General features: G+C 37.2%; 1 protein-coding gene across 3 annotated transcripts in view; it reads left to right on the top strand.

The window, feature by feature from the left end:
* Positions 1–12,368, top strand: part of LPIN2 (lipin 2) — a 103,930-nt gene that overhangs the window by 41,958 nt on the left and 49,604 nt on the right. For all 3 annotated transcript variants that reach the window (XM_069099714.1, XM_069099715.1, XM_069099713.1), the window contains exon 3: positions 5,633–5,728. In XM_069099714.1, coding sequence (XP_068955815.1) covers positions 5,633–5,728 — 96 coding nt within the window. The remainder of the gene's footprint in view (positions 1–5,632; positions 5,729–12,368) is intronic.

A 12,368-nucleotide genomic window follows, 5' to 3' on the forward strand; every position in this document is an offset into this window, starting at 1 on the left:
CTTAACACACACACACACACACACACCAAAAAAAAAAAAAACCTAGCCATGTGACCTTGGGCAAGTCACTTACCCCAATTGCCCTCCAAAAAGCAAAAAAAAAAATCTTCAAAGAATAGTGTTTCTGGGTCTCTGTGTTGCCCAGAGGTTGAATGGAATGTTAAATGGAAGCAGAATGTAAATGTAAAAAAGACTGAAAATCTTTCTCTCTTTTTCCTGCGTAACAGTCATCAATTTCCCTACTTCAGTTTGAATTTTTGACCAAACGGTTTCATTAGTCTTGTAGCCAAAAGAAAAGGCCTTTTATTTCAAGATGTGTCTGTTGCTTGAAATTCCATTTGTTGGTCATATACCACTGTGATTTTGCAAGGCACTATCATAACATGTTAATAGGTAGATAACATTCTATTTCCATAAGCAGAGGATTAATGTGGGAGAGAACTCATGAAGGAGTTAATGATGAGATTTCCTTCCTTCCACACAAGATTATGCCCATAATAAAATTCTTCTTGTCTTGGGAAATGGCAGGTAATAGGATTTTTGTATAGGGGCTCAAAGACTGCCATAGTACTTGTATATTTCTGGTATCATTGCTATATTATCTTGAGGATTTTATTAAAGTCCTTTCTTAGAATCAGTGATAGAAAGGAAAAGAGAGAAAACATTTTAAGGATGTTTTGGGGACATAGTAATTTCCCAAACCACTGGCATTCATTCTCCTATTAGTAAAAGTAACTAGATCTGGCCTGATGCATTTCACCAACATTATTGAGAAGCTGTTATTGTTCAGTTGTGTGACTCTTTGGGACACCATTTGTAATTTTCTTGGCAAAGAGATTGAGTGGTTTGCCATTTCCTTCTCCAGCTCAGTTTATAATTAAGCAAATGGAGGCAAATGAGTAAGTGACTTGCCTGTGGTCACACAGTAAGTGTCTGAGGTCAGATTTGAACTCAGATCTTCCTAACCCCAGGACTGGCTCTCTATCCACTCTACCACCTAGCTGCCCTATTATTGAGAATACTTTTCATAAATGAGATTTCAACCTGTAGGTTCCAGATTTCCAGATATTGCTATTCTTATGAAGAATGGATTCAAATCAGTTAAACCACTGGGTAGAAGCACTAATTAAACTGCTGAGTAGAAGCACATTGTCTTCCCCCATTAGACTCTGAACTTCTTGAAGACAAAGACAGTCTTTTACCTTTCTTTGTAACCCCAGAGTTTAGCACAGAGCCTAGCACAGAGTGGTGTTTAATAAATGTTTATTGCATGACTAATTGACATTGTTATCATGGTAATCTTTCTAGTGCACAGACCTGATTATGTTACTCTCTTGTTCAGATAATCTTCAGTAGTGTTCCTGTTGCTTAGGGAATAAAATACAAAGTCCTTTGATTGTTAAGGCCTTTCATAATCTCATTCCAACTTATCTTTCCAGTATTATTTTAAGGTACCTATCTTCACTCAAGCTTCTCATATATATATATATGGACAAATAGCTGGCCTCAGAGTCAGGAATACCAAGATTCAGTTTCCAGCTCTGACATATACTAGCATCATGATCCTGGACAACTCATAGCTATTCAAGTAATTTAGGCATATCTGAAAGATTTTCAATTGCAGAGAAATGGCTGGCCTCCATCATTAGAGGGAATTTCCTCTTAAGGGAGTTCAATGCGCTAATGAAATCACAGTTCCAGTTCTCTTCCCTGTCTTACTTTTATATAACCCCCTGGTTTACTCTAACTTTTGTCCCCCCAAACTGGTATTTTCCTGATTTGCTACCTTCTTGTTTTAAATGTTAGATGACCTTCTAGCTAAAAAGCTAATATATAATTTCCTTAGGCCTTGCCTATGTTTTATGCTACTATGTCCCTGTTGTCTACAATCCTATAGAAACTGGAAAGTCATTATAACTTTCCTATTTCTTTTCTACTATTATCCCTGCACATTCTCATAAATACAGTTGTACTTTCTTTTTCTTTTCAATTCTTTAACCTTTTTATTTAAAGTTTTGAGTTCCAAATTCTATCCCTCTCTTCCCTCCCTTCTCTCTGAGATGGTAAGAAGTAAGATATAATGGGGCAGCTAGGTGGCACAGTGAATAGAGCACCAGCCCTGGAGTCAGGAGGACCTGAGTTCAAATCCAGCCTCAGACACTTGACACACTTAATAGCTGTGTGACTTTGGACAAGTCACTTAACCCTAACTGCCCACTCAAAAAAAAAAGGAAGATATAAGTTATACATGTGCAATTATGTAAAACATTTCCATATTAGTTGTTTTGTACAGGAAGGCTCAAATAAAAGAAAAAAAAAGAAACTGAAAATAGCCTGCTTCAGTCTCTATTCAACCAATATCAGTTCTTTCTCTTGGAGGTGTGTAGTATGCTTCATCATTAGTCCTTTGGAATTGACTTGGATCATTGTATTGCTGAGAATAACTAAGTCATTCAAAGATCTTCATAAAAAATATTGCTGTTACTGTGTATAATGTTCTCCTAGTTCTGTTCACTTCACTATGCATCAGTTCATTTCTAAGTTTTTCTGAAATTATCCTGCTTGTCCTTTTTTATAGCACAATAAAATGCCATTACAATCATATATCACAGCTTGGTTAGCCAATCCCCAATGGATGGATATCCCTCAGAATTCCAATTGTTAGCCACCTCAAAAAGAGCTCCTATATTTATTTTTGTGTAAAAAAGGTCCTTTTCCCTTTTTTTATTGTCTTTGGGATATAGATCTAGTAGAGGTATTGCTGGATCAAAGGGCATAGTTCCAGAATTGCTCTCCAGAATGGTTGGATGAGTTCACAACTCTACCAACTGTGCATTAGTGACCCAGTTTTCCCACATCCCCTCTAACAGCCAACACTTTCCTTTTTTGTCAGATTAGCCAATCTGATAACTATAATTTTCTACCTTCTTGAGACTGGTTCTTTAGACTAGAACAGGCTCTTCTCCTCCTACCCTAATTTACCTCTTGACATCTTTCTTCTCTTCCTTCAAGATTTAACTCAGCTTTTTCCTTTTCCATGGAGGTACATGTTCTGCAGAGCTCCATGTCACAAGAAGTCACACCCCAGTCTCTCAGGATTCTTAGAACTTGTGTGTACTTCATTGTTTTTCTCATATATCTTGTAGGGATTTGAGTATGTATCATTCCTTCTGCTCTCTATTATCTTATAAGTTCATTGAAGGTAGGGCAGGGGTAGAGAATTGCAGCCTGGAAGCCATATGTGATCTTCTAGGTCCTTGTGTGACGTTTTGATTGAGTCCAAGTTTTACAGAATAAATTCTTTTATTAAGGAGACTTGTTCTATGAAGTTTGGATTCAGTCAAAGGGCCACACTTGAGGACCTAGAGGGCCACATATGGCCTCGAGGCCACAGATTGCCCACCCCTGAGTAGGGACTGGGTTGTTTTTAGCTTTGAACATGGTTAATAAATAAATACTTGTATCTAAAAAGTCAAACTACGAATTCATTCAGCAAACATAATTGTTTTAACAAAACAAGCACATCTACTTTTGAATGTTTAACTATTCTAGTCATAAATGTATAATGTAAACAAAAATTGAATACGTTATTTCAGGTCAGCACAAGGAACTGAACCTTTTAGATGAAGCTGCTAAAATAGTCATTACCTTTTTTCTACTCTTTGAATAGAATTTTTTCCTGTCTAAATTTTCAAATTGTTTCTCACTTTAAAGTAAAGAACTACCAAGCAATAAAACATTCTTTTCTTTCCCTGAAGAAGCCTTTGTTAAGAGCTGAATTATTACATGAGTTCATAATAGACTCTCAGTGAATTGTTCACTCTTGGGATTTTCTTAAGTCTCATAAGAAAACATGTATTTCTTAAATGGATCACTCAGATCTGGAATCTATTCATGTAGTTAATATTAAAAAGAATGACTGCTCAATAGTAATGCCATGCCCATTCCCCTCTGCCTTAAGTCTCTACCTACTCTAGGCAATCCTCCATTCAATTTTCTGACTGATCTTTCTAAAGCCTAAGTTTGATCATGTCACCCCCTTAATCATTCAACTTCAGTAGCTTCTTGTTGTCTCCAGCATCAAATAAATCCTCTATAGGGCTTATAAAGACCTCCAAAATCTGGTGCTTTCCTACCTTTTCCCAGTCTAATTACACACACACACACTCTCTCTCTCTCTCTCTCTCTCTCTCTCTCTCTCTCTTACACACACTCACACTTTGATACAATAACACTGACCTTCTTGGTCTTTGCATACAACATTCCAGTCCTCCAACCCTGAGTGTTTTTGATGGAACTCCCTTCCTCCTTATCTTTGCCTCCCGGTTTCTTTCAAGTTTCAGCCAAAGTTCCACCTTCTTCAAGAAACCTTTCCTGATTCTCCCTATAATTCTAGTGACTTCTCTCTGTTAATTATCTCCAATTTATTCATAATAAATCTTGTTTGTTCATTTGTTGTTTGTTTTGTTGTCTCCCCAATTAGAGCAAGAACTGTCTTCACTCTCTTTATAACCCCAGCATTTAGCTCAGTGCCTGGCACATATTTAATGAATGCTAGTTGACTAACTCCAGAAATTACAGAAAAAAAACCCTCTTATAAAATGTTACTGTTGCCAGGGGAATGAGCTAGGGCCAGTCAATGATCCATTTATAAAATGCTTCTAAAAAGTTTGTATACTTACTTTCTGTTTGAAATATATAGATGTCATTAACATAAGACAAGATTGTCTCATATATTTAAATTGGATTCTTAACCTTGTCTATAAAAATATTTTGATAATTGCATTTAAATGTAATTGATTTCTTTTATAATCCTATTTTCTGCCAGAGGAGCCTAAAAAAGGCTAAAAAAAACTCTTACTTTAACATAATATGAGCTTTTAATGTAATTTATTTTTAAAATATTTTAGCAAAAAAATTTAAACTCTGATTTAAAGGAGAAATATGCCTTCTCAACTTTCAAAAAGTATTGGTTGTTTTCCCTACCTACTCACTATATATGTCTATAAGAATTATGAATAAATGTTTCCCTTAAAATCCTCTTTGGATGTCTTCTAGTGGTATAGAAGTGACTGGTTTCTGAAAGGCTATGCCAGAAGTTCTTTGAGAACTAGAAAAATTTTTCCAAGTACAGATCCAGCAGTGGACTGATTTTTGTATGAGGCCCAGTCTAGCCAAAATCACTGGGACATATCACCTCTCAGATGATGAGTCTTTCTGTCTCCAGTGTCTCGTGAAAATAGCCTATTAAGATGTGGAACATTCTCATTTGGCATGATGGAAGAAGTAGCTATACCTTAAATCATGGGTCCTTGAAGTATTAACTAGAGTATGGGCTGCAGGTCCATTTCAGGCTGGTCTTCGCCAGCCAGAAGTGGTCTTGGATTCACTAAGAGGTGAATGCACAGCCTTCTAGGGCATTTGGATTCATTCCTTTATCTAGAGATATGGTAAGTTTAGGGGAAAGAAAGTCACTATCAAAGAAACATTTGCAGGGTTTTTTGAAACATTAGGGTTATGAATATTGGAGGCTAAATGTAGTTTTCACATAGATGTAATTTTTGTTTTTCTTTTGAGCATTCATGGTCACAGTGCTGGTGATTTCACTGATAAAAATCCATTTCTATTGCAGATTGACATAGAAATCAACGGCGATGCTGTGGATCTTCACATGAAACTGGGGGATAATGGAGAAGCCTTCTTTGTTGAAGAGATTGAAGAGGAATATGTAAGTTTTCAAATGTCCTTGTGGTGAAACGGGCCTGCCGCATCCAGGTCATCACCCAGTACTGGTGTCTGAGATTCCTTTCTTCCTGTAACTAAAATGACAGAAATGCTCAGCAGTTTTTATGACTGATCATGCCCCAAATTTCTGCTGATTAGAGAAGCTTCAGGTTTCACTGCTTGCAGCTGGGACAGTGACCATGGCATCTCATCCAGCCAGTAGAAATCTTTGCTGATGTTGAATCTCTGTTGTATATCTTTGTTGTACCCTAGAGATTCAGTAAAGAGCTTTTGCACTCTTTCCTCCCTGTGAGGGCAGGCACATGCATCTCCTTTTAACTTGTATAAGATTTATTTACAATTCCTCTCAGGTAAACATGACGTCAAGACATAAAGTTCCATTTAGCTGCCAAGTCATATCTCTTTAGGGTGTTGACCTCTAGACTTAGGAAACATGTTTGCCATTTTGGTTAGGAACATTAAATCTTTAACCTCGAAAACATCATCAGCTAAGTTCTCACAATGTGATTCAAGACCCAAATTCATTCAGTCATTCTCTCATTCAGCAAGCAGTTATTATGTACCTACTGTGTGCCAAGCATTCTATTCAGTTTTAGGGATACAACAAGAACAGTGTCTGCCCTCCAGAATCAGTGAAGAACAGAGGGGGATTGCAATAAAGAAATACAAAATACATACAGATATGAGGATACATATAGGGGGAAGCTCTAACAACGGGTGAGATCAGGAAAATCACTGTATAATAGCTGCACTATGAGCCTTGAAGGAAGCCCGAGATTGAATCTAAAAGGGAAGGATGAAGAAGGAGGACATACCAGGCATGGGAGATAGTCTGTGCAAAGTCACAGAGTTGTGAGATGGAGTGCTATGTGTAGTGGACGTTAAATAGGACCATTTGGCTGGAACGTAGCACATGAAGAGAAGTTATATGCAATGTACTTGAAAAGGAGACTAGAATCAGGTTGTGCCAAACAGAAGAGTTTGTACTTTGAACTAGAAGCTATGTTGAATTCCTATGATTGATTCTTGGTTTTAGTCTTCCCTTATAAGAGATTATAGCATTTTACAATTCTTTGTAAAACAATGATTAACGCTTATATGTCAATCATTCAGAAAGCGTTTAAGCATTTACTATGTGCTGAGAGTGGGGCAGCTGGGTGGTACAGTGTATAGAGTGCTGGGGCCTGGAGTCAGGAAGACTTATCTTCCTGAGTTCAAAGCTGGCCTCAGACTCTAGCCGTATGACCCTGGAAAAGTCACTCCTATTGCCTCAGTTTCCTCTTCTGTAAAAGCAGCTGGAAAAGAAAGTGGCAAACCACTCCAGTAACTTTGCCAATAAAACCCTAAGTGAATTCACAGAGTTGGGCACAACTGAAAATGACTGAACAGCAACAAATGTGCCAAAAACTATGAAGCACTAGAGATACAGTGAAAGCAAGAACATCATCCCTATTGCTGAAGTGATGCTTGTGATACTCTATTTGACTCTCCTGACAACTGAACAAGTTATACTTGTAAATACTATGAGTATTACTAATATTGCCCTCATTTTACAGATGATGAAACTGGGGCTCAGTGAAGTTGTGATGTGGTTGTCAGCGGGAGAATTTGAACCCATTGCTTTCTCCAAGGCTAGTGGTTTTTTCACCATAGAATATTATCTCTTGGTGAACACATAATCTGTAATTTCGCAGAACTACCTACCTCACCTGGTACTTTGTAAGCTTTTAGAATCCATTAATGGATTAGATTTATCTGTAACTAGAATTTTCTTAGCTCCCTAGAAGTCCCTCCACCCCATTATATTTTCTAATACCAAAAAAACCTAGTATTTCATTTGGCAAAAACAGTAGGTTCACAAATAATTTTCCAAATGCTGGGCTGGCTTGTTTCATATTTCCAGTGCCTAAACTGCTTTCTGAACACAGAATTTACTATTCACTATGATGAATTAGAAGGCAAATTAACAAAAAAATAAATTGACAGGTACAGTACAGAGAGTTCTAGTTCTGGCCCTGCCATTTACTTGCTGTGTGACTTTAGGCAAAACATATAACCTCTCTGAGTCTTTTTCCTCCTTCATAAAGCATCAGATTTGGACTAAATGATCACTGAGGCCTCAAAGGTCTCAACTTCTAGGGATGATGTAGAAAATTGACATTTCTCCCTCCACAATAGAGGGAAGTCAATAACTTTGTCAACAGTATCCAAAGCTGTTACATAAAAATCAGTTTATGGAAGAGTGCCTCACCAAATCAAGAGAACTCCTTGCAAATTGTCAACTTGTTCATATTTTATCACCATTACTTACATTTTTTTTCTTCTTTGGAATTCTTTCAGCTGTGATGAAGGCAAAAACCAGAAAATGACAGTTGAAGTTACAGTTGTCATAATGACTAATCATTTTTTAGAGTTTTAAAAATAACTACAAATAGCTCTCATTACAGGAAAGGGTTTCGTGATAAATTGTGCACCATATATAAACAAATGTGTTCAGAGAACTCACTAATCAACACTTAGCAACAATTCCATTCAAACTGAGCAAAGACAGCTCCAGAAGTACAGACTTGCTGGTTTAGTATTCCCTAAGACATGAGTTTAAAATACACTTTATTTCTTATTGGTCAGTCAACTAGTATGCCTCTGAAATTGTGTGATGTTAAACATCGGTTGCATTTATTTAACACATAATATTGATTAAAAATGCAACTTTACTATTAAAAAAAAAACCATGATCTCTGTTGTTAAAACAGTCCGAACTTGGGGTGGCTAGGTGGCACAGTGAATAGAGCACTGACCCTGGAGTCAAGAGGACCTGAGTTCAAATGCAGCCTCAGACACTTAATACACACACACACACAAAAAAAAAAACCTAGCTGTGTGATCTTGGGCAAGTCACTTAACCCCAATTGCCCTCATCCCCCAAAAAATACTCCAAACTAATAATGTTTTCCACATTAAATGTTTTCAAAGGTATGTTACTCTCTCTCCTTGAAGCAGGGGACTCTATTGTTTTACTGACTTGAGGGATGGAGAAGAGCATGATGTCTAAACCTTTTAGATTAGACTTCCTTTGCCTTGAAAGTGGAAGTATTTTTAGAGAACACAACTAATTCTCTAACTTCACCGAGCTTGTGTTCAAGTTTGAGTATGAGTGAGAAAGCTTAAGCCTTCGTATGTAGCACACTCTGCCTTTTTTTTAAGATAGACTTTTGAATAGTACTGACCTAACTATTCAGCTGAAAAACAACTGACGTTTAAATCGCTCTTTAAAGTTTGCCAACTTGAGTCATATATCCTTAACCTCAACTCATTTTAAGAAATTTTCTCTAGCCTCTTTTTTTAGGTGGAGTGTCTTTGGGAATAGGATAGCTAGGCATAATGAACATAATCTTTTTCTTTTTTTGGTCAACTAGGCTCATGGCCATTTTTATTGTTTGTAAGTCAAAAAGATATAGGGAAGTTAATTTACTCTACATGACTTTCTGTCACATTAAAGCTAGAATTTACATGATTTCTATTTTTTAAAATTACCAAAATGTCTTTGACTTAATAAATACGTTGCTTCCTAAATTTCACAGTTAAATAAAACTGACATTTAATTGCCATTGAAATATGAGTAACATATTTTTTTGAGGATGTATCTGTCACCAGAAAAAAAAAATATTTTGGAGGATTATAGTTCCATGAATATAGGGAATTCCTGTTGAGGATACTCTCTCACCCAGTGCAAATGGACACCTATTCTGCAACTTAGAGTCTTAGAAAAGTTGCCTTATTGCATTACAAAGGAAATACAAGTTGTTTGAATAATGATAGTTTCCCTACCCTCCACCCCCAATAGTATAATAGTTGTTTTAATGCAAAAATTTTTAAGTCTCAGAGGACTTTACCCATTGTCAGGAAGACCTGAGTTCAAATCCTGCCTCAACACTTAGTAGCTTGTGATCCTGGGCAAATCACTTAACCTGTTTGTCTCAGTTTCCTCATCTATAAAACAGAGATAATAATAGCAACCTACCTCCCAAGGTTGTTGTGTGGATCAAACAAAATATAATTTGTAAAGTACTTTGTAAATCTTAAAGCACTATATAAATGCTAGTTTTTTATTATTATTATTGCTAATAATAATAATTGAGTAACACAGAAGAAGCAGGAAATGGTTTTTGGTGTTTGTTGTGTTTTTTTTTTTTACTTTGAAGGGGCCTTGCTTTATAAAAGTTTACCATTACTTGAAAGATTTCCTCTTTCTTCTGTGTATTTCCTGTTTTCTTTCTTAGGCTTCCTGGCTTATCTTTCCTAACATAAAAGCCTACGTCATTTAAAGTAAAGACCTAAGAAGCCAAGCTACTACTCATTCTTTAATAAGATAATATTAATTAGTAGTTCTTAATTATATCCATGGCCATACTTTTGATGTTCACATCTGGAAACAAAGGATCCATTCATTGTAAGCAACAATAGTTACATTCACTCAATGACCAGACCTGGATTATTAGGAAGATTATTTTGGGAAAGGAGAGATAGGAAGCAGGAAGACTTGTTAGGAAGGTATTATAATAAATAATGAGGGCAGTGGGGTTGGAAAAGAAAGGACTATAGGAGATATTTTAGGGGCAGAAATGACAGGACTTTGGATCATAAATCTAAAAAGCTGGAAGATACCCTCAGAGAGGCCATTTATCTTACTGTTTCATTTTCTATAAGAAGAAACAGAAACCCAGGATGTTTTTTTTTTCATTTATATTTTCCATATTATTTTTTAATTTATATTATGAAGAGGCAGCTAGGTGGTCCAGTAGGCAGAGCACTGAGCCTGGAGTTAGGAAAACAGTTCAAATCTAGCTCCAGACACCTAATAATTTCGAGACTTTGGACGAATCCCTTAACCCATTTGTCCCTGTTTCCTAACCTGCCAAATGGGGATAATAATAGCACCAACCTTCCAGAGTTGTTGTGGGGAACAAATAAGACATATCTGAAAAATGCTTAGTATGGTGCCTGGTACTTAGTAGGTATTATATAAATGCTAGCTATTATTATTATTTATTTATTTTGCTTTTGGGAGGGGCAATTGGAGTTAAGTGACTTGCCCAAGGTCACGTGGCTAGTAAGTGTTAAGTGTCTGAGGCTGGGTTTGAATTCAGGTCCTCCTGACTGCAGGGCCAGTGCTCTATTCACTGCACCACCTAGTCGCCCTTCTACCACAATCGATTTAGAGTGACAAGAGTCAAAGGATCTGAGTTGAAATCTTGCCTTGGACATTTATTGTCTCTTAAGCTTAGGCTAATTACTCAAAATATCCTGGGTCTTACATGTCAATGCTACTGTGGAAAGGAGGAGAAACATGAGGTCATCCTTAGAAGAGAAGGGCCACTGGATCCTTGCAGTGTCAAAGGTATGAACTGTCTGGGTCATGTGGGCCACATGTATGTGTCCCCTCTCTCCCCCCGATGCCATGTGTTAGCTGTAGAAGAGTGGGAACCAGTTCTATGGGGAGGGGGTTGACATTTCAGTTAATAAATTTACGTTAAACTATTTGTGTCCCCACGAACACTATTAAAGGTAACATATCAGTGGGGTCTTGTGAGCTATGGTTTTATGAGAGCAGACCCACAAACTGCTTTGAAAGTGGGGTACTTGTCCCTTGGGGGACCCAATCTGTGAAATCTGAGGAAGAGCAGTAGCTTAGATGGAGTGCTACTTGAAGAAGACTTTAGAATCCCATGAGCTTATCGGAAACTCAAAGATGCTGCTTTTTTAATTTTCCTATAAGAAATGTACCAAATATGCTTTCCCATAGCAACATCTGTAACAACCTTAAATGAAAGCAAAAAGAGAAAAGGAGAAACACTAAGGCAAGTAGAACTTGTATGACTGCTTAAAAGGCTACTTTCTGTAATAATATAGAGCACAGGCCCTGAAGTCAGGAGGACCTGAATTCAAACCCGGCCTCAGACACTTAACACTTACTAGCCATGTGACCTTGGGCAAGTCACTTAACCCCAATTCCTGCCCTCCCCCCTCCAAAAATAAAAGCAAAAAAAAAAATTATTGTGGAAGACAAGTGGTAAGATAAGAGTCACAGACAACTCTGAGCCTTTGATTTTGGATGACTTAGTGGATCTCATCTACATCACCTGAAATAAAGATGTTGCAATAAGGCAGGACTAATGGAGATGATGAAGTCTGTTTTGGACATGCTTAGTTTTAGGAGTCATCAAAACTTTGAAGGTAGAGAGGTCCAGTCAGCCACTAGAAGTGTAGGGGAGAGATTGGCAGAAGAGATAAAGGTCTGAAAGTCATCTCTATACAGAAGATAATTAAAGTCATGAAAGCAGATGAAATTGCCAAGGCAGAGAGTAGAGAAAGGAATGGAGGTGAATGCAGACCCTTGAGCTGTTCATTGTAGAGGATTACTCCTTGATGAACACACAGCTAAAGCCTGGCATGAGCCCTTTACCTTTTCTTTTTTGTTTCATTTCTCTCCTGTAATGGATCTGTCATTAGATAATGTCTTGAGAAACTTAGTGGTTTTTCCCCTTTTCTCATGCCCTGCTATTCTTGTAAAAGAATGGGCTAGATTTATGGGAAACAAGCTGAAATGCTATGTGCGTAAGAAG

The sequence above is a fragment of the Petaurus breviceps genome, unplaced genomic scaffold (assembly GCF_028583685.1).
Source record: "Petaurus breviceps papuanus isolate PSGF00001 unplaced genomic scaffold, PetGlider_PUasm1.0 38, whole genome shotgun sequence".
Lineage (NCBI taxonomy): Eukaryota > Metazoa > Chordata > Mammalia > Diprotodontia > Petauridae > Petaurus > Petaurus breviceps.